The 23636-nt window shown below is 47.7% G+C and overlaps 1 protein-coding gene across 2 annotated transcripts in view; it reads right to left on the reverse strand.

Annotated features, from left to right (window-relative positions):
- The window catches only part of CPNE2 (copine 2), a 184174-nt gene that overhangs the window by 92481 nt on the left and 68057 nt on the right, over positions 1 to 23636 (reverse strand). For both annotated transcript variants that reach the window (XM_075073711.1, XM_032774049.2), the window contains exons 3-4: positions 13989 to 14168; positions 7501 to 7575 (exon numbers count right to left, since the gene is read on the reverse strand). In XM_075073711.1, the coding sequence (XP_074929812.1) occupies positions 7501 to 7575; positions 13989 to 14168 (255 nt within the window). The remainder of the gene's footprint in view (positions 1 to 7500; positions 7576 to 13988; positions 14169 to 23636) is intronic.

Below are 23636 nucleotides of genomic sequence, written 5' to 3' on the forward strand. Positions count from 1 at the left end.
GCATAAAGAAGCAGCCAGCAAGGTCGCTAGTCTAGTCAGGCAGAAAGGAATGTGGAGATTCAGACTCGGCAGGGGACCCTCGAACGCACACAGAACTGGAGGAGCAGAAGGAGGGCTAGCAGGACCAAAACAGAAAGAGCTCCCAGACAGCAACCAAGAGCTCCGAGAATTAAAGGAATAGTCTGCTGCCTCAGCACATACACTAATATATCCCTGTTCTATCTTCCATTAAAGACAACTGCTCTCCATCTCCCTAGGAACACTCAGAAATATGGGACTCAGAACCCGGCAGAAGAAACAACCATATTCCAAGACAGCTGGGATATAACTCATGCTACAGTAAAAGCCAGGCAGACAGCGCCAAGTCGCTAAGCCACTACCTACTGCTCAGCTAATGTGCTGGCTTGGCTCAGGGTTCTGTGTCACCTCTTCGCAGCTGGCCCAGAGGATAAGAGCCTACTACTGCTAGCAGAGTTAATCCTTTAGGCCAGGTCTACACCATCACACACTTTGGCATAACTTATGTCGCTCGGGGGTATGAATAAGCCACCCCTTCGACTGACGTAAATTACACCAACCTAAGCACCAGTGTGGCCAGTGCTATATTGGCAGAAGAACTTCTCTCGCAGAGATAGCTACCACCTCTCACAACGGTGGGTTTATTATGCCGCCTCTCCCGTCGGCACAGAGAGTCTTCACCAGATGCACTACAACAGTGCAGCTGCACCAATGTAGCGCTTCTGGTGTAGACAAGTCTTTAGTTCAAGTGGAAGATGCCTGTCTGTCTGTGCTGAAGATCCCAAATTCAATCCCCACAAACATGGTGGTGGGGGAGGTTTATATTAAGAGGGAAAATCCGAAGAGACACGACCAGCATTTGACATTAACATCTCCTATAACAGTCTTAGATACTTCTAACGCATTCGCCACTTTTTAAAGGAAGTATAGTTTCTGTAAAAGTGAAAGGGACACCACAGGTGCAAACTTTATGTTTTGTGCAAACTAATGTTTACAAGAGCCAAAAACAGCAGGGTGTTTTCATGTTACTGTTTATGTGGAAGATTATTGCATTCCAGTGTTCGCCATGCTAACACTGCAACACTGTTTAAACACTGCAGCATTATGTATGAGAACCAGAAAGAGAAACTGACTAGAAGCAAAAGTTAAGTTTAAACTAGTTTATTTTCACTACCCAACCAGATTTAAATGCAAAATAGTAAATTACATAAATTGTACAGAGTGAATTAGACATTTAAAACCCTTTCAGTTTTAGTAATCCAAGGCATTAGCAAGACGCGAGGAATTATTTTTTGAAACAAATGTGTTTTTTTAAACTTGACAAGTGACCCTTTAATCTGGATCAATTCTTCCAAAGTAAGTGCCAAGCGCAGGGTGGAGAGAGACTTAATCAGGAAAAAGAACAGGAGTACTTGTTGCACCTTAGAGACTAAGAAATTTATTTCAGCATGAGCTTTCGTGAGCTACAGCTCACTTCTTCGGATGCATAGAATGGAACACACAGACAGGAGATATTTATACATACAGAGAACATGAAAAGGTGGAAGTATGCATACCAATAGGAATAATCTAAGCAATTGAGATGAGCTATCATCAGCAGGAGAAAAAAAAAAGAGAGCTAAGGAAGTGTTGTTCTAAGTCAGCCATAAAGATGTTGGCATACTGTGGGGCCATGAAGGTCAGCGGCACTGCTATGGGTACCCGCATGACCCCATAGTATGCCAACATCTTTATGGCTGACTTAGAACAACGCTTCCTTAGCTCTCGTTCCCTAACACCCCTACTCTACTTGCGCTACATTGATGACATCTTCATCATCTGGTCATGGAAAAGAAGCCCTCGAGGAATTCCACCGTGATTTTAACAATTTCCATCCCACCATCAACCTCAGCCTAGACCAATCCATGCAAGCAGTCCATTTCCTAGACACTACTGTGCTAATAAGCCGATGGTCACATAAACACCACCCTATACCGGAAACCCACTGACCGTATACTTACCTACATGCCTCCACTTCCATCCAGGACACACCAACGATCCATTGTCTACAGCTAGCTCTAAGATACAAACCGTATTTGCTCTAATCCTCAGATAGAGATAAACACCTACAAGATCTCTAGCATTCTTAAAACTACAAATATCCACCTGCTGAAGTGAAAAAACAGACTGACAGAGCCAGAAGAGTACCAAGAACCACCTACTACAGGACAGGCCCAACAAGGAAATACAGAACGCCACTAGCCATCACCTACACCCCACTATAAACCTTCTCAGCACATCATCAAATATCTACAAACCTATCCTTAAAGAATGATCCCTCACTCTCTCAATCTTGGGAGACAGGCCAGTCCTCGCTTATAGACAACTCCAACCTGAAGCAAATACTCACCTGCAACTGCACGCCATACAACATAAACACTACCCCAGGAACCTATCCTTGCAACAAAGCCCAATGCAGCTCTGTCCACATATTCTATTCAAGTGACACCATCATAGGACCTAATCACATCAGCCAGCCACAGGGGCTTGTTCACCTGCACATCTACCAACGGATATATGCATCATGTGCCAGCATCCCCTCTGCCATGTACATTGGCCAAACCGGACAGTCTCTATGCAAAAAGAATAAATGGGCACAAATCTGACAACATTTCAAAACAATGGGAGAACACTTCACTCTCTAATCACTCAGTTGACAGACTTGAAGGTGGCAATTTTGCAACAAAAAAACTTCAAAACAGACTCCAAAAGAGAGCACTGCTGAACTCGAATTAATATCAAATTAGATACAATAACTCAGGCTTAAACAGAGACTGGAATGGTTGGGTCATTACACTAATTGAAATCTATTTCCCTATGTTAAATTCTCCTCACACTTCTATGGGTCATCTCAATTATCACTTCAAAGTTTTTTTTTCCTCTGCCGATGATAGCTCATCTCAATTGCTTAGATTCTTCCTGTAGGTATACATACTTCCACGTTTCCATGTTCCCTGTATGATAAAAATACTCCTCTTGTGTTCCAGTCATTTCATCCAAGAAGTGAGCTTTAGCTCACGAAAGCTCATGCTGAAATAAATTTCTTAGTCTCTAAGGTGCCACAAGTACTCTGTTCTTTTTGTGGATACAGACTAACATGCTGCTACTCTGAAATTAATCAGGAAAATATATGAATTAGTACTGTTCATTAATTTTCCATTGCATTTTCTTTCGCCTTTTAAGATTAAGTACCAGGCAAACTGCTTGAAACTATAGTAAAGAAAAGAATTACCAGGCACGTGGGAAGAGTCAACATGGCTTTTGTAAAGGAAAATCATGCCTCATCTATTTATTACAATTCTTTGAGGAGGTCAACAAACATGCTGACAAGGGTGATGCAGTGGATAGTGTGTATAAACTTTCAGGCCACGTCTACACTACGGGATAATATCGAATTAGCTAAAATCAGTTTTAAAAACTGATATTATAAATTCGATTTCATGCGGCCACACTAGGCACAGTAATTCGCAATTGTGCATCCATGGTCCGAGGCTAACGTCGATTTTGAAGCGTTGCATTGTGGATGCTCTTCCGTAGCTATCCCATAGTTCCCGCAGTCTCCCCCGCCCCTTGGAATTCTGGATTGAATCATTATTGTCACGGTGGTTCTGGGTAAATGTCGTCAGTCATTCCTTCCTCCGGGAAACATCAGCTGACAATCCTTTCGCGCCGTTTTTTCCCTGATGCCCTGGAGGCGCCATAGCACGGCAACCATGGAGCCCGTTCAGCTTTTTTTTCCACACACGTATGTGTACTGGATGCCGCAGACAGAGAGGCGATACTACAGTGCACACAGCAGCATCACTTTGCTTTTGCATGATAGCAGAGATGTACCAGTCGTTCTGTACGTCTACTGCCAGAGTAAACTGGCAATGAAATGACCGTTATCTCTCCCCCTCTGTACTGTCCGCTGCTATCATGAGTGCCCCTGGCTGGAAATCGGCCAGGGGGCAACGCAAAAGCGTTCTAAGCATTTATGTTTCTAAAAATAGAGTCAGTCCCCTGCTCAGAATAAGGGCAAGTGTAATTAGAGGACCAGTGTGTCAGAGAGCCAGCTGCTCCGTGTCAGTATTCACAGGGGGTGCCCCTGCAAAAACCCCACCCGTTGCTTCCCTTCTCCCCACCTCCTGGTACCGTGGCAGTGTCTTGCCCATTTGTGTCATGAAGTAATAAAGAATGCAGGAATAGAAACACTGATTAGTGACATAAAATGAGAGGGAGGCAGCCTCCCGGGGCTATGACAGTCCAGGCAGGACAATAACCGGTGCGGGGGGAGGAGCCCAGCATGCTGCTGCTAATGACAGTCCAGGCAGTACAGAATCTTTTCTTTCACAGGAAAGGGGAGGGGGCTGATTGAAGCTCAGACCCCAGTTGCTATGAGGAAGATGGTTCCAGCCGTTCTGTACCATCTACTGGGAATACTGGGAGTCATTCCCATTTTTACCAGTGCCCCGCCAGCCTCACCTAAGGCCAGCCAGGAGCACTGGATGGGCTGATGGCGACGATGGATATCAGTCATATTGTACCGTCTACCACAGGGGAGGGGACGGAGCGGATACTGCTCTTCACTGCTGCAGCATCGCGTCTACCAGCAGCATTCAGTACACATAGGTGACACTGAAAGAAGTCAAGAAATGATTTCTTTTCCTTTTCTTTCACGTGGGGGGGAGGGAGAAACTGAGAGCTATTCCCTGAACCACGCCAGACACTGTGTTTGAACCTACAGAATTGGGAGCTCAGCCCAAGAATTGCAAATAACTTTTCAGAGACTGCTGTGGACTGTGGGATAAGCTGGAGTCCTCAGTACCCCCTCCCTCTCTCCATGAGCATCATTTGATTCTTTGGCTTTCCGTTACACTTGTCATGCAGCGCTGTGTGCCTGGAGAATTTTTTCAAATACTTTGGCATTTCGTCTTCTGTAACGGAGTCTCTGATACAACAGATTTGTCTCCCCAAAAGTGATCAGATCCAGTATCTCCCGTATGGTCCATGCTGGAGCTCTTTTGGATTTGGGACTGCATCGCCACCCGTGCTGATCAGAGCTCCACGCGGGCAAACAGGAAATGTAATTCAAAAGAATTCCGGGCTTTCCTGTTTACCTGCCCGCTTGCATCCGAGTTCAGATTGCTGTCCAGAGCGGTCAGTGGTGCACTGTGGGATACCGCCCGGAGCCAATAACGTCGATTTCCGCCACACTAACCGTAATCCGATATGTTAATATCGAATTTAGCGCTATTCCTCTCGTCGGGGAGGAGTACAGAAATCGATTTAAAAGCCCTTTATATCGATTAAAGGCGTTGTAGTGTGGACGGGTAGCAGCGTTAAATTGATTTTAACGCTTTTAAATCGATTTAAACGCGTAGTGTAGACCAGGCCTCAGAAAGCCTTTGCAAGGTCCCTCACAAAGGTCTTAATCAAACTAAGCAGTCATGGATAAAAGAGGGTTTTTCTATTGGATCAGTAACTGGTTAAAAGACAGAGCGAAGGGTAGAAATAAATGGCCAGTTTTCAGACTGGAGAGAGGTAAATAGTGGTGCCCCCAAGGATTTTATACTGGGATCGGTGCTGTTCAACATATTCAAAATGATCTGGAAAAAGACAAATTGGTGAGGTGGCAAAGTTTGCAGGTGATACAGAAGTGCTCAAGATAGTTAAGTCCAAAGCAGGCTGTGAAGAGTTACAAAGGGATCTCACAAAAGTGGAAATCGGGCAACAAATGGCAGATAAAATTCAGTGTAGATAAATGCAAAGCAACAATATTTGAAAACGTAATCCCAATTATACATACAAAATGATGGGGCTGATAGCGGTTACCACTCAGAAAGATCTTGGAGCCATTGTGGATTGTTCTCTGAAAACATCGCTTAATTCGCGCAGCCAGCAAGAGTTTTCCCCCCCCAAAAATCCCATCACTGTTAAGACCATTAGGAAAGGGATAGATTAATAAGACCGTAAACATGCGAACACACACGTATATAAATCCAATGGTATCCACCCACCTTGAATACTGCCTGCAGTTCTGGTCATCCTATCTCAAAAAAAATATTTAGAAATGAAAAAGGTACAGAGAAGGGCAACAAAGCTGAGTAAGGTATGGAAGCTGTTCCATCCGAGCAGAGATTAAAAAAGACTGGGATTGTTCAGCTTAGAAAAGAGATGAGGAAGGGGAATATGAAAGGTGTCTCTATAATCATGACTGTGTGGAGAAAGTGAATAAGGAAGTGTTATTTACTCCTTCATATAAAGAAGAACCAGGAGTCACCGAATTAAATTAACAGGCAGCTGGTTTAAAACAAACAAAAGGAAGTATTTCTTCACACAATGCACAGTCTGCAGAACTCTTTGCCAGAGGATGTTGTGAAGGCCAAAACTATAACTAGATTAAAAAAGAACTAGATAAGATCACGGAGAATAGGTACATCAACGGCTATTAGCCAAGATGGTCAGGGATGCAACCCCATGCTCTGGGCGCTTCTAAGCCTCTGACTCCAGATGCTGCAACTGGACAAACAGGGTGGATCACTTGATTACCTGTCCTCTTCATTCCCTCTGAAGCACCTGGCACTGGCCACTGTCAGAAGACAGGAGATTGGGCTAGATGGGCCACTGGTCTGACCCAGTATGGCTGTTCTTATGTTCTTTTAATGTTAGCGAAATCCTGTTACCATCTCACCCGTTTCTACAGTTAATAGCAATACAGACACACTGCAGCAGCCACCCTTAGCCATTCTTTAGCAATGTTTAAAACCAGTCTTAATTTCAATACCCTTTAACCACCTCACGTAACATAGAAGGAAAAGCTCTTCAGCTGGACTGTTGTCACCCAGCTGAAAATCTGACAGAGCTCAGATCTAACATTTAGAAGAGCCAATGGTCAAAAACCAGACCTAAATCTATCCTCTTTGTGTAAAGAAACGATTGTTACATATACCAACAATGGGAAAGCCACCACCTGGGGGGACTGTGCATCAGGCAAGCGATGCTGTTGCTAAGAGACCTGTTGCTAAGTTGTAAGTCCTGTCCTCTTACTACAGATAAACCCACTGATTATCAGCAGCGTAATATAATCAACCCCTTTATCTCAGTCTGTCTCAGGGAGGTTTGGAGAGAGACCATGTGCATAACAAGAAAAGCATATTACTTCGTACTTACCCAGAGATTTAGATTTTGTTATTTCAGTGCCCCAGGCCCCAGCTAAGAAAAGGGGCCCATTGTACTAAACACTGTACAAAAACATGGCAAGAGGCCATCCCTACTCCAAAATGCTTACAATCTAAATAGACAAAAGCTACGAGAGGAAATGGAAGCTCAGAAAGGTGAAGCGACTTGCAGAAAATAGAACTCAGGTTTACGGGGTCCCAATTCAGCGCACTATCAAGCGGACCACACTGTGTCTATTATCTATATTCCCACACAAAATGTATAATGAATCAGTAACTGTACCGTTATCATCCCCTTTCCAGCTGGTTTCCCATTTCCCAGAAGTAGCGTTCTTGTTATCTTCTTGCTTGAGACAATCTAAGGAAGCCACAAAAAAACAGAGATGTAATAGTCTAAATGATCAAAAACAACGTGAGGAGGAACTGATCATGGCCTAAATTAGCTAATTCCGGTGACATGCTCACAGTCACACCTTTTCAAAACGTATCTTAAAAGGATCACAGAGACACAGTACTTGATTAATGTCACCATCCTCACCAATGCACATTTGCATCAAGTTCTTCCTTCCCAAAGCTCTTTAAAAGCATAGGCCTTGCTCCTGTTTTATGCAAAACACCGTTGGCCCCTCCTAAAGTCTAATGGCGTGTGCTCGGCAGCTCACAGGACTGGGTTCTTAAAAGATATATTCAGGGAAAAAAACTCACCCCACTCAAAATGCAGCTGTCTCTATGGTGGAACGTGGCACCAGTTAAATGGTGCACAGCAACACTACCCAACACTTTAGGCCGAGTGAAAGAACACTGTACTCAATTCAAACTACGGGCCGTATCCTCAGCCAGCGTAAGTGGGCACAGTTCTATTGAAGTCAATGGAGCTACAGTGATTTGCACCAGCGTAGGATACAGACTTACTTTTTGAACTCCTCCTCTTTGTTTTAAATAACTTTGTAGAAGCATGATAGTAAAATTCCTTTGTCTGCCAGTTTTGCTCTTCCGTTGATAACTGATATCCTCACTACCTAAGGACTCAATCCTGCAGAATACTGGGCAGTCCCAAACTCCTGTCGTTTTCAGGGGCACTCTGCATTTTGCCTCAGCAGATCCCAAACGAGGAGCAGCACTGGTCATACTATGAAGTGGATATATATTGGATAATTCCCAGTTCTCTTCCTAAGAAGCCTGAAAACAGCCATTCGGAAGCTGAAATAACCCTCTGCAATCTACTTAGCTGCAATACGGCATCATGTGTAATTTGAGCACTAGCAGCAGCATTAGAGGGAAAAATTCACTTAGTTAAAGTGCTTTCCTACAATTTCCAGCTCCAATCCACGGCCGGAGCAGTTTCCACCCAGATGAGATAAGAGATGGTTGCACAGGTCTAACTAGATTTTATCACAGATTCTCAGTAGAGCTCACCCTCCTCTGGAAGACAGACCATTCCTCTAATCAAGGAAGAAGACATTAAAGGCAACAAGTATAACACGGTTACTCACCTTGTAACTCTTGCTCTTCGAGATGTGTTGCTCATATCCATTCCAGTAGGTGTACGCGCCGCGCGTGCACGTTCGTCGGAAACTTTTACCCTAGCAACTCCAGCGGGCCGGCAGGTCGCCCCCTAGAGTGGCGCCACTATGGCAGGTGATATATACCCCTGCCGGCCTGCCCGCTCCTCAGTTCCTTCTTGCGTGTTACTCGCGGGGGAGGAGGCTGTGGTTGAGTACCATCTCGAACAAGAGTTCAAGGTACGTAACATGTTTTTCTTCTTCGAGTGTTGCTCTTCCATTTCCCAGTAGGTTGATTTGCTCCTAGGCCGGGGTCGGAGTGAGAGGTCCGTTGTGCACAGCGACCGAGGCTGCACATCCCTGGACTGCTGGCACAGGGCATTGGCTAGTTTTGTGCCGGAGGCAGGTGCCGTCTGCAGTTTCCTTGGATGGGATTGCGGGACCGTAGCGATGGCTGGCTCTCGTAGGAGTGTGCAGTTTACGCCGAAGGGCGTGATGCGGGGTCGTACTGTTCTTTGAGGAGTTACCCCGAGGGTCTCTTGGGAGACTGGCACCTTTGAGCGCTAGCTTTGCGACCAAGAGCTGAGTGGCTGCTTTCTATATAAAGGCGGTGCTGCAGTTAGGCATGTTAATGTTTTCTTACGAGATGAATGCAGGTTTAGGAGACTCGGGATCAAAATATGTTCTGGTTAGTGGAAGGCTGAGACAATTTTATGGGGGGAATGCGGGTGCGGCTGTTGACTTGTCTCGATGGAGACTGTTATGGGGTCACGAGCGTGCTCAGCTTGATCGCGCCTAGCGGATGTGATGGCCCAGGACGTGTTTCCAGGACAATGGGGAGGGAGCTTTGTAACGCGTTACGTGGGGACTAGGCCACCCGCGTTATGTTTATTGAGGGTAAAGCGCTCGCTTTGGGATCTAGTTGACAGTGGTGCGAAGGCGGAATGGCATCGGCCGTGTGGAGTGGAGATGGCAGTGAACGGGCGAGCTATGCAGGCCTTGTTGTTGCCGGCCTCGGTCCTCAGACGATCGGGATGGAATTGGCAGGATGTTTGTTGAAGGCTTTCGCAAGCACGTGCTTCCACTTTGGCTACGTGTCGTCCTCGTTGAGGGGCTTCGACTGCCGAGAGTCTTGGCCTCACTGGGGGGCGTGCATTCGGACCCAGTTAGCCGGGAGCCGCCGGAGGTGAAGGGGTGAAGGTTGGGTGACAGCGGCGTGTCCTGCGTGCAGGTCGGTGAAGAGGAGGGGGCACGTCCCTACCGACAGGTCGGAGCGGGTCATGCTACGGTGGCTCATGCGGGGCGTGAGACCGGGGCCGTGTCCTGCGGCCTTTAGAGACCTTGATGTTATGGGCGGGATGGCATAAACAAGGTGCGCTCCCCCGGATCAGGGCATCCGTACCGTGTTCCCGTCGCGGCTTGAAGGGCAGACAGCGGACTTCTTGTTCGTTGCGAGAGCAAAGATCCATGTACCTGGGTTGCGAAAAGGTAAAGGGTGGCGGGGACTCGTGGGAGTGCGCCGCTTGGATGGTCGCCAGGGATTGCGGCGGGGGAGAAGCGACTGGTGTTGAGTGGGTATGAATTCCAATTTTGGCCTCCGACAGGAAGGGGGATTGTCCGCTGTGTTGTTGACTAGGTTATACGTGTGGTGTTGTTATGAAACTGTACAGGGCTTGGATCTGCGATGGAAGGGTTGCAGAGCAAGTGGGATGCTGCTCATTCGGACGTTGATTGGAGAGCGTCGGAGGGACCGGACCTGCGTCCTCCGCCTTATGTTGGGTCCATCCCGTCGGGTCCGTGTTGAGGGAATCGAGGTGTGGAGGATGGAATGCGCCGCGCAGGACGGATCCTCCAGCAATGGAGGGGCAGAGTCTGTCGTGTGGGACTGTGACGACGGGTTATCATGGACGGCCTGGCTTCGCAGCTGAGGTGGCACCACCTGCAGAGGTTGAGGTGCTGGGCGTGCTGGCGTCACCCGAAAGTGCAGGCCGCCATGTGGCCCAAGAGCGTCAGGCAGGTGCGAGTAGAAGTTAGAGGTGCTGCCTGTAACCTCCGGATGATATCAGAACTAGAACAGTAACGACTGACAAGAGAAGCTAGGGATGTGGAGCGGTAAGACACGGCGGTAAGAAGGAACCGAGGAGCGGGCAGGCCAGCAGGGGTATATATCACCCGCCATAGTGGTGCCACTCTAGGGGGCGACCTGCCGGCCCGCTGGAGTTGCTAGGGTAAAAGTTTCCGACGAACGTGCACATGCGGCGCTTACACCTACTGGAATGGATATGAGCAAGCACTCGAAGAAGAACAGAGGGGTAGCTGTGTTAGTCTGGATCTTTAAAAAGTGACACAGTCCTGTGGCACCTTATAGACTAACAGACATATTGGTGCATAAGCTTTCGTGGGTGAATATCTACTTTGTCAGATGCAACAGTCAGGGCTGGTCTACCCTGAACAGTTACATCAGCATAGCTACATCCCCTAGCGGTGTGAAAAATCCACACCCCTCAGAATCGCAGCTATGCAGCCTAACCTCCAGAGTAGACAGCACTAGGTCAATGCCAGAATTCTTCCATTAACCTAGCAACCGCCTCCTGGGGAGGTGGATTCACTGCTGTGATGGAAGAACCCCTCCTGTAGCTATAGTGAATGTCGACACTGAAGCGCTGCAGCCGTGCTGATGCAGTTTGAAGTGTAAACATAACCTAAGTCACGGCCAGGTCTCATCGCATCAAGGACTACAGGATTTTCCTTACAGGACCAGGCCATCATTCCAGCTAGTCTGATATCTTTGCTCCAGCACTGGCCAAAAGCAATTGCTTCAGAGACAAGCAAAAAAAACCCCAAAACACTCAGTGAAACTAGGCATTTATGCAACACTGCACATCGGAGGTTAAAAGTTGCTTCCTGACCGTGGCAGGCTGTCTGCTTGTGCCCTGAAGCATGAGATTTGATCATGCCTCCTAGTTTTAGTTCGCATGGCTGCAGAGGTGGTTGGGGTCATGGAATGAAACAGTCTTCCCTTTAAATCCAGCCGCAGAATTAATGAGGTGCAACAAAACACTCCAAACTAATCTGACAGAGCTCTGACGCAAAAGGGAAATTAAAAGGGGAAGTCAAATGCTTCTTCTAGTGGCTCTTCAGAGCCAGATTATATGTACCTAAGCCAGCTTCCTGTCCCTTCTAATAGCTGCCTGGACCTCAAAACTGGGCAGGTTTAATAAAACCCTACAAGGGCAAAAAACAGGTGATCAAAATCCAGTGAAAGAAGCCACCACTCCCCTCAGCTGAGTCCCTGAGCCTGACACTCCACTGCACTGCATCTTGTCTAGTCAGTTACACCAAAGCAAGTATTGCCATTCCAATTTGTTCCCATGGTTATTCTGGGCTGCCAGATCATCACAGCAACAACCTGCTGTCCACTGCGAGACCATCAAGAGCCACAAAGCAGTTGTGCTCCAGCAAGATGCCCCAGTCAGGGGCTCGATTCCAGCATTAATCCACCAGGTGTAGAACACACACAGACATGTTAACTGGATATGGCCAGAAGCTCACAGCCGTGTTGCAACCCTCTCTTTATGGCTGGAGGGAAGGGCGATCCAGAAAGTTTTCACTGTAACATTGGGCCCCGCTGGGGGAAAAAAACTTGAGAATCACTGACCTTAGTTAATCAGAACATCAGCTGGAGCTCAGACTTGTTTGTGCTGAATATGTCGGGTGTTTTTCTTTATAAGAGGCTTTGACAGAACTGAACAGAAAAGTTTTCAAAGGAATCTAAGCAAAACAGGGTGGCCTTTTTTTTTTTTTGGAGGGAGTTTTGAAACATTGCTGAGGGGCAGGAAAACAGCTCTAGGAAGTGAAAGTGACTATGAACAGAGGGAAAGAAACTGGTCTGATGTCACCCTTCAAGCGGAATGATTTGTATTGTGGTACTCCCTACAAACGCCAATCGGGGATGAAGGCCCCACTGTGCTCATTGCTGTATGTGTAGGCCAGGCCAACTCTAGAAACCCTTGCCGATGTAGCTACGTGGCCAGGGTGCAATTTTTTGCAATATTTCTGTAAGGTTTTTCCAGCAGCGTAGCTGCAGTTATACCACCATCAATGTGTTTTTGCCCGTGTAACTTATTTCACGTGCCGAACTGGTATAAATTATACCAGCACATGCACTTTTTGCTGGTATAAACTGTTTCTAAGCTAGCAGGGCTTGCCAGTAGAGTTATACCAGCAACCCTTCTCTTGTGTAGCCCTGGCCTTATGGAAAAGGCAGTCTTGCCATCAAAGAGCTTACAATCTAGGCTACAGCAGGTGGATGTGGAGGTTGTGACGCTGGCAGATGAGGTGCCAGCTCACACCAAGGCCCTTGGGTCTCAACTGAACTCTGACAAATACATAACAGGAACCAGTCTGGCTCACCTGTGTGTTAGTATCCTTAAAATAGGAATTAGAATAATAAGAATGTGTTTAGTGATTAGACTTTAAGGCATGCAGCAATTTACAAGCATTTCATAATCTCACTTTATAACATCTGTAGCCCATGTTATAAAAGGAATATTTAAGTGTTTGCATGGCAGTCCTTTGTAATGGTGTAAATCATCAAGTGGAAGAAAGATGTTAACTAGTGTGAAATGCCACCTTCCAGCAGAAGGTGTTACTTCCTGCCCAACAGAGAAGGTCCATCAATGCCAAGCGAACTACTGTGGAACATCAAAGAGGACAAAAGACTTGCTGATTCCTCTCTCACGCCCCCCAGGAAGAGGAAACACACAAGTGAATTCCTTTCCATCAGCTGGGAAGGCTGGTCAGAGAAAGGGAATAAAAATCCCTAATAAGAAGAAACTCTCTCTCTGCTGCTTGGGTTCTCGAGGGCAAGGTTTTCTAGGCAGAAGCAAGGAATCCCCAGTGTTTTAGCCTGGGTTAGCCCTAAGGGACACAGAACTTGCTTATTATAGAAGCTTCTATTACCTTTTAGAACTTAAGATGAACTCATTTGTGGGTGTGTGTTTACTTGCTTAAACCTTGTAAATAATGGTCTTATTTCCTTTCCCTAGTTAATAAATCTTAAGATGGTTTATTATACGACTGGCTGCAAGCATTGACTTTTGTGTGAGATCTAAGCTGCAATTGACCTGTGGTAAGTGATTGCTGCTTTGGGACTGGGAGTAACCTAAACACAGTTGTGAGTTTTGGTGTAACGGATCCTTCTGACTGAGGGAGGCACACAAGTGTCTGCTAGCTGCCGGGGCGCAGTGTTGCTGTACAGTAGCCTCACCGTGCCCAGGGTGCAGGAGAATTCTCCCAGGAAGTCATGCTCATACAGCTGCATGCTCGACTTGTCCTGGTCAAAGAGAGCAAACTTCAGCTTCTGCACTTCTTCAAAGCGGTAATCAACGATGAACTTCTTGGAGAATGCTGGGTTGAGGTTATTCACGGCTGTCTCTGTTCTGTCGATCTGCAATTAGGGAAGGAGTTTGAGCAATTGATCAACAGGTCTACCAGATATGTACAAGCTGTATCCACCCCATCACTCACACAGGACTTTTCTAAACATGGAGTTATTCCTAATGACTCCTCATTAACTTCTTCTGTGTGGATGCTATTATTCTGGAATAAAAGTGCCTAACTCTGAAAGCTTAATCCACTTTGTTAATCAGGAACAGCAATTCCACTTTAAATTCACACCCTACCATAATCCAAATTAGCTTCTCTGTGTAGACAAGCCCTTGCACCTGCTCCCCTGCCATTCAGAAACCCCGCAGCAATTATAAACCAATGTTCAAAATAAATACACAGCATTCAGGATATACATCGCAAGTCCATGGGCCTGGATGTTAGTACTCAGCACATGAGAGACAGCACTCATTAAACTGGAGAACTGAGGTTCATGAGGGTGAAGTATAGAAATGATGAAATCCTGCTCTGGTCCTGGGGCCAAAGCACAGGGCTGCAGTGCATCTCCTCCACAGGGCCTCTGCTCCATGCTATAGGCTTGATCCAAAGCTCACTGAAGCCTTCAAGAGTCTCTGCGTGGACTTCAGAAGGCTTTGGGACAGGCCCTATTTGCACATTCCGCTAGGGCCCCGGGATCAAAGTACATCTCGTGCCTCCTGGAATCCTGTCCTCCCCCACCTATGCCCTTTGCGCTGGCACAGAAATCCCTTCCATAGCAGCAGATGCAGGGGTCTCCATGGCACATGTGCTCAGCCAGGCCCCCTTCTCTAAGGGCTTAAACTGCGCGGAGGGCCTTTCACTGGGCTTTCTCACCCGAGGAATTTCACCCCAAGTGGGTGTGCAATTGTGCACTTAACCTACCCGTACGATTACCTCAGCTGCGCCTGGAAACAGAGCATCAGCATGTGTAAGTGGTCAGAGATGCTCTCATATATCCTAGATGTTTTCAAGTCGGGCTCAGGCTACTGAAGCTCCAACCTATGAGCCAGAAAGTCTCTGCCAAGGAGCAACAACACAAACAAGCAACAGGTTCTTCCAAACTCAGAGCAAGGGGTGCAGAGCCCTCCATATTTCCTCTGACTTCTATTCTCCAGGGCTGCCAGAAAATAAACTCATTACACTCAGTTTCCATGGATTTAGCCCAGCACAATGAAGGACAATATGTTAGCAGGAGATGGCTGGGAATGCTGGTATTCTCAAGTATACTACCACCGAGGTTTCCTGTCCAAAATAGCCCACTCTTAACAACAGACTCTGGGGTAGGGTGAACGAGGGATTCTTTGGAAGGTGGAGGGGGTGGTCTGGGTATATGTAGCTACATATTAAAGCAGCAGGTGTCACTTTCTGGCTGGTAGCCTTCTGCATTGTGCTGTGTTCTTTGGATTTCATGTCCACGCCTTGACGTATTTCAAACTGAAAATCTTTGAAAGGAAACCGATTTTCCATAACCTCCCTGCTGCTCGTTCTCTGCCACAGCTGCTTTTTAGCATCCCCACATGACTTGGGTATCTGTGGAACGTTAGGATGTACCTGGCAGATGAGGCCCCAGCCTTTACCCTCTTCCGTGGGTGAGTGCTGCGCCCAACATAGCGCTGCAGCAGATCGGACCTAGATTCTGGAAGGGACATTCTCAACAGCCCTCTAGAAACCCACCCTGGTCCACCCTCAACAGTGCACTAGTCAGGGCTTGGCCCAGAGCGGCTTCCAATGTATTGTTAGCTTCATAACAGGCTGAGGTCGGGAGCAGCCCCAGTGCAACCTGCCGGGACATAACCCTGTCTTTCACAGCAAATCTAGATGTGGTGTAGCTGTTATAGATGGGCACCTAGATCTGTATTTGGGCACCCAAAATAAGTGGCCTGATTTTCAGAAGTGCTAACAAGCTGCCTCTTATTTGGGTGCTAACTTGGACGACGTTGGCCATAGCACCCATCACCTGGATATAAAGGCGCTGTGTGTGTAAGAAATGTGTATAGCTTGCTACTAAGCCGGCATATTATTAACACAGAGACTGGTGCACTAGTTGCTCTTGAAGCAGAAAAGAGGGGAGACGGGTCTCTTTTTGAAGGAAAGAGCACAGTATCTTTTTTGTTGACCTGCGCAATTACACTGCACTAGAATTACCGTCACTTCTGTGCTAAACTCTGGACTACATGCACGCCCAAGTTGGAATTCCCCTCCCATCACGCAAGCTTTTTACATCTGCCTGTTTCTAAGGAACACGTACAACTGCAGCAGAAAAAATGGGCCTGAGCTGACATTCAAAGGCACAGTCTGAGCATAGGAAAAGGCTGGTCACAAGCCAAACTTTGAGCATCCTGGGCTCAACGAGCTCTGGGGACAGGCAGGCATGGCATAACCCCGCCCTGCTCTCAAGCAACCAGAAGGGTGGCTACAACCAAGGGCATTAAGTAATGGAATAAGAAGGGGACAAATTCTAGATCTCTTAATGGGAAGGCAGCTTCTACCAACCAGGCTAAAGTTCTGCTTAGTCTCCTTACCGGTGACCCGTGCTGGCAGGCTGACTCTGTTCGCCGAGTGGCTGGAGTATCCATGATCTGGGGAGAGGGAACTAGGGACTGGGCCAGCGGAGGGCAGGCAGACAACCCCCTAGACCAACCAAGTGTGGGGAGAAAGCTCAGGCTGATGTTCGTTTCGCTGTGAAGTTGCCAATGAAGCCAAACTCTAAGTCCTCCTCTTCCCATAAGCCCAACCGCCAGCCACTTGGCCTCAGTCCCTTCTCCCCATCTCCTAACTGAACAGGGCTTATTGAGTATGAAAGGGCCCCCGGGTTCTCCGTGGATCCCAGTTCACCTTCTCTAGGGCTCACACAAGGGGCTTTTTTCTTTTTGGACAGACTGGACATTTTCTCCCTTGCAAGTTCGCACTGTTTGAAAACGGTCACTGGGAAGCAGCGTAAGCATCGACTGGTCACTTGGGCCCTTTCTGGGTTCCCAGTGCCAGGTGTTCTCGCTGGCCAAGAGGCCAGGCTGTCCCGTCACTCATGAGCGTATTCCAGCCTCGAGTCCCTGGAGGGGGATGGCCAACTCTGCCCAAAGTCTCAGGAGAGCACTCTCCATGGAGAGCTCAAAGGGCTTGAATCGGGTGGGGAGAAGAGAGTACCCGAAATGCGGACCCATCTCACGAGGCTGTTCCCTTGCCTGTAACAGCATGTAACCATTCCCTCCTGCTTGGAAGCTCAGACCAACACTGGCATCCACTCAACTAGCTGCTGAAAAAGCTACTGTACTTTTTGTTTTCATTAACGAGCTTAGCTGCAATGGAACTCACCTTACCAGAATGGCTGGGAATGAAGAGTGACAGCATCTTGGCATCACCAGCTAGTTCTCCTGTGCCCGTGCATGCCCCGAAACACCACACACAATGGTTGAAGTGAGTTTGAACTTGGTTCCAGCCGGTGGGCGTTTGAGCCCAGTCAGAAGGACTGGCAATCAATTGAAGGATTGCAGTCAAACAACAATATATTGAGTCGGGGGAAGGAGCACAGGGGGGTGATGCAGGGGATCGTGCTGAGTCTGGTTTTCTACAAGGTCCTCTCTGATCTGGGAGAGGGAGTAGACTGAAAACGGCCGAGGCCCAAAGCTGAGAGGAATTACAAACACCAGGAAGGACAGAAAAATCCTATTAAGGAAGCTGGGGGTTGGCGAGCAAATAAAACCAGATTCAACGCAGAAATACACGCAGGAAGAAATAACCTGAACACACTGACAATGGGAGGGAGAAACACAGGAAGCAGTAATGGAGCACGAGAGACCCAGACGACAGCAAAGCAGACATGAGTTTGCATGTGCTATGGCAGAAAGTGGCCAATGGGTCAGGAAAGCGCATGTCCCTCTCCACACCTGGAACATGGCTGGGATACTGAACTCTAATCTTGGGACTTTGTGATCAGAAACATTCTCTCTGCTGCAATGAGACCTAGAGACCCTGACTGATCCTGCAGCCCCACTGGGCTGGGCACTATATAAACATAGTGAGAATGACCCTGCTCTAAAAAGCTGATACTCTCACCAGGCAGGGACTGAGAAAAACAACACATTTCTACAACGGGGAAAACAAGGTACAGAGACACTGAAGTGACTTGCCCCAAAACACCCTGGAAGTTTGTGGCTATGTGAGGGATTGAACCCTAATCTCTCAAGTCCTTGGCTAGCCCCTTAGCCACAAAACCAGCTCTGATGATAGAGACAAACTAGAGGAAGTTCAGAGAAGGGAAGCTAACGAGGGAGATAACGAGGGAAAATACAGAGAGTTCCGTAAGTCTAGCTTGGCTAGGCAACTGCTAAGTGGGATGTGAAGGGTGTATAACCTGATAGCCACCTACAAAGGTTTCCAGGAGGTAAGCGCACAGGAAGCAGAGGAATGAGAGTGGTACAAGGACATTAAGCAAGGGATACCGGGATAAATTTCAAAAGGGGGAATCTAGGCTGATTAAAGAGACTTCTTATCAGATCTACAAGGCTGTGGGATAGATTCACAAGGGAAGCAGACCCACACTAAGGCACTTAAGGATGAACTGAGTAAAGTGCTGCAAAATACGTGGCACATGGAACCATCCTGCCATGACACAGCTGGCTGGGTAAGATGATCTAATAGGTCTTTTTCTGTTTCATGTCTCAAAGCTGCTGGAGCTATTCCAAAGCACATCGCTGCGATTTGATCAAACTGGGCTACATTTAAGGGACTAGAGAAGCTCTGCCTCATGAGACTCAGTTTCCAAGCACCAAGCCTCAGACAGATTAATAGCACCATGGTTTGTGCCAAAAGCTTCCTGACCCAAAGGGACTCCAGTCCGGACATGTTGTTCTTGGCTGCAGGTGCTGGAAAATGATGACGCTTTGAGCCTTGGTCAATGTGCTCTCCCTGGAGCTGTGCTCCACACAGCAACGGCCACTGCCTCTGAAAGGGAGCACAGTGTGCATTTGCACAGCTGGGGCTGGTGTTCATGGCCTGGATTGCTGAGGCACGATACCATCAGTTGGTCAGAGTCTGATGAATTCAGCAGCCGCCCGTTAACTGCCCTGAGCCTTTCTGCTCTCTGTTCACCAGTCAATTAGTGTCACTTCACAGCAGCCCGACACGACCAAGATGGGCGAACTCTTCCTTCAAACTGCCACCCAACATTCAGACATCAGCCACCAGCCGACCTCTAGTGCAGTCCTCCCATAATTCCTTGCACCGGGTCACTTGGCGCTGCTAAAGGAGGCAGCTTAGGAAACAGCGCATAGGTTTATGGGATGCTCTGGGTTACCGAGGCAGAGGGAACAGGATGGGGTTAACTAAACTGTCCCCTTCCCCTAAGGCAATTGGTGATGTTCACTTGGGGGTCACAGCCCAGAAGGCAAGAACAAGCCAGCTTCGTAGGTCCAGTTCCAGCCATCCCAATTGTACTGATACAGCCCCATTGCCACAGTAGCTGAGCACTCACCATCTCTCCTGTGTGAGGCAGGGCAGCGCCATTAGCCTCAGTGTACGCATGAGAACCTGAGCCACGGAGCGCCTTGGCTACAGAGTTGTTCCTGATTAACTGCCCTTGTGTGTGGACACTTTTATTCCAGAAGAAGAGGGCCTTGTTCCTGTTTAAGGAGGGGTAAGCGAAGCAGGAACATGACACGCTTGTTCCAGAAAAAGTGTGTCCACATACAGAGTTACTCAGCGACAGCTATTGCGCTTTCACGTCACAGCCTGCCTGAATGAGCACTAACTTCCAAGTATAGAGAAGCCCAAGGTGGTCACACAAGGAATTGAACTCAGGTCACCCAAGTGCCAGGCTAGCACCCTAACCACTAGGCTAGGGGTAGCCAATCTGGGGCACCAGAGCTACACGCGGCTCTTCAGAAGTTAATATGCGGCTCCTTGTACAGGCACTGACTCTGGGGCTGGAGCTACAGGTGCCAACTTTCCAGTGTGCCGGGGGCTGCTCACTGCTCACCCCCTGGCTCTGCCACAGGCCCTGCTCCCACTCTGCCGCCTCCGCAAGGCCCCTACCCCTTCCCCTGAGCCTGCTGTGCCCTTGCTCCTCCCCCCGCAGCCTCCTGCATGCCATGAAACAGCTAATCAGGAGGTGTGGGGAGAGAGGGGAATGCACTGATAGGCAGGGCTGCCAGTGGGTGGGAGGTGCTGGGAGCAGGGTGGGGGAACTGCTGACATATTACTGTGGCTCTCTTGCAATGTACATTGGTAAATTCTGGCTCCTTCTCAGGCTCAGGTTGGCCCCCCTGCACTAGACCATCCTTCCATATAATAGGCAAAAAATGGTGCCATTCTGGCTAACAAGGGAAACTCCAATCTTCCTCCCTTAACACTATTCCAACAAGGGGATCTGTTTTCTTCCTCATTTCAACTCCAGCATCGCCCACAACTTGTCTTCGCGTCCTTGGTTGTTAAGGAAGCCGCTACCACTTACCACTCCCTCCTCTGCATTTCTAGGGCGCTTACCAACCCTTTGCCCACTGAGAGCCCCAAAGAACTGCACAAAAAGGAAGGAATTTTGCCTCCCTGTTAATTAGACCAGCATCATCCCCATTCTGCAAGTTGGGAAACAGACACCAGAGAGAGGTTTATGACACCCCCAACGTCCACACTGAGTAAGCTGTACAGCCTGGAATGGGACACCTACGTTCTCCTGACTCGCAGTCCATTGCTCTAACAACTAGGCAACACTTTCTGCTGCTAAAGAGCACCTGCCACAAACACTCATCCATATGGACCATGAAGACTACTGGCTTCATCAGGGGTAATGGATGTAGACAGAATGCCTGCAAACATTGGAAAGCTATAAATAGATACGTGACAGGAGCGGAAACAAGGACACACCTTTTACTTCCACCGAAACGTATTCAGTGTAAGAGAGATTTTATTTTTTTTGGTGGAGGGACAGAATGGAAATATGATAATTTTGCTAAAAATACAGAGATAGTTGGTCTATATAAGGCAGTAACTTATTCCATCTTAATTGCCAGGAAAACATGTGGAGTAAACTAATATCTCAAAATAGCTCCCTGCTGCACCCGCTGGGAAGATGAAAATCAAATGATCAGCAATATGTGAGTAGCATTATCCAGCACAATGGGGCCCTGCTTCTGATTTACAACTCTGGATGCTGCTGTCATGTTAAATATTAATAGGTTTGCTCCATACTGAAGGACCCCAGATTTCCACCCATTAAAACTCTACCAACCAACACACAGGGGATAGTAACAAAATCTAAAAAAACAGAGGTTTTGCCCTAAAAAGGGAGGTGTGCCAGAAACCCCATGAAATACACAGGGACTTCCCAACTGCTATTGACCCACAAGGAAGGCGCTCAGATACTATGGTGATGAACGGCAGCACAAACCCCTAAAACAGGCCACTCCACCAACCACATGCAGCCATACAGAAATCCTTTTCCCCACCACTGAAATGCATCCACCTCTTGGATGGAACACAGCAGCTGTTGTAACAGCTCAGAGCAATGCTGCACAGTGCAGGACAGGAAATGAAGCTATGGAGCCAGCTGGTCCTGCAGGAAATAGGATTTACAGCGATGCCAGCTGCTGTGATTTTTATCGCAAGTCATAAGAACATAAGAATAGCCGTACTTGGTCAGACCAAAGGTCCATCGAGCCCAGTATCCTGTCTACCAACAGTGATCAATGCCAGGTGCCCCAGAGGGAATGAACCTAACAGGTAATGATCAAGTGATCTCTCTTCTGCCATCCATCTCCACCCTCTGACAAACAGAGGCTAGGGACACCATTCCTTATCCATCCTGGCTAATAGCCATTAACGGACTTAACCACCATGAATTTATCCAGTTCTCTTTTAAACGCTGTTATAGTCCTAGCCTTCACAACCTCCTCAGGCAAGGAGTTCCACAGGTTGAATGTGCGCTGTGTGAAGAAGAACTTCTCATGATATCAAGTGGGTTTCTTAGACCCCTAGCTGCTGAAAATGGGAGATTGCACGGGAATCTCAGCATTTATTTAAAATTAAAAACGTACGTTTCCATCCTTGTGATTATGGAGAAAGGCTTGAAAATGTGAAGTGACAGCTCCCTAAAGGGTCAGAAACCAGAATTTATTATTTTTAAGCCAATCTCACAATGCTTTTACCTGACAGTTTTTGATCTCTTGAGGCAGGATATTGAGTAGGCAGAATTACTCAATTTGGTATTGGGCTAGGGCATGCCAGAACCCTGTGTCTGAGAGAAAGATCTCCTACCATTTTTATATCCACTCCCTCAGTTTCATCTCATATCTAAAAGACCGAGGCCCTGATTCTCTGTTCCTCTGTCCCTGCACAGGAACATGGCAGTACATGGCACAGAAATGGATTTAAGTCACCTTCATACTCTCTGTAATACTTCGAGCAGCTGGGATCTGCCAGAACCCCAGCATAAATCACAGCAGTCACATGGCTACTCACAGGTATGATCAGGCTGCAATGAGTCCCCAATGATCAGGCTCTTTAGGGACCCCATCAGCCAGGTGAGACTAGCCCGAGCACAGCACAGTCCAGCCACACTCCCGTCTCCCTACACACAACCCCCAAATGCTCCCTCTGCTGGGAGCAGGGCTGAGGAAGAGCCTTTCCGGCAACTCCACACTAGCCAGTGCACCGGATTCATAGGGTGTAGTCCACTTCCTCTTCAGGCTGTTTTGGTGGTTTAAGGGGGCCAAAAACCCACAAGGAATCTGGCCTCTATTCCGGGCATGAATTCTGTATTATTCCAAATTGCATCAGCAAAACCATGACGCCAGAGGGGCCTGTTTTTCTGCTAGCAGCTGATTTATTGGTTTTTAAATAAGATTTTCACTGGCACCTCAGTAACATGATTAGACAGAATCCCTGTGGACCACATCACAGAGAGCTCATTTTGCCCTCGTTGCTTCACTCCATGCAATAGAACTGGAGCAGCAGAGCTGAGTAACCCTGTCTGCAGTCGGAGGACCCGAGCCATGGTTTTAAAGTGAGTGGAGGAGCCCAGCACAGGGTACCAGACTCACAAATCATTTCTCCCAACTTGCAAAACCCAGCCAACAACAAACCATTCCTACCACTGCGCTGAGCAAATGCTACAGCCTTAATTAGGATGTCAAAGACCCTTATTAGCGCTTCCATTTGGGAGACCATTGAAATTACTACCCTCAAAGCACTGTTATTTAAACTCTACATTAGCACCACTCTGGAAGAGGGTCAGGGGAACAGAGCTGTGCCCTTGGGCTGGCCTCGCTCTAAGAAAATAGCCCGGTTGTTGGCAGGGGGGGAAGATATAAATCGTGCTGAAGAACAAAAAGTTAGCAGGGACCAACAAGGTGAAATTTATGGAGAAGCTGCAGCAAGATGAATGGATTATAAAGTTATTGTGATCGCTTAGTCTGACTTCCTGCGTAAGCATAGGCCATGCACCTTCCCTGAGTTAATTCCAGTTTGATTCACATCACATGGTTCTGTTTCTAATGGG

The sequence above is a fragment of the Chelonoidis abingdonii genome, chromosome 19 (assembly GCF_003597395.2).
Source record: "Chelonoidis abingdonii isolate Lonesome George chromosome 19, CheloAbing_2.0, whole genome shotgun sequence".
Taxonomy (NCBI): domain Eukaryota; kingdom Metazoa; phylum Chordata; order Testudines; family Testudinidae; genus Chelonoidis; species Chelonoidis abingdonii.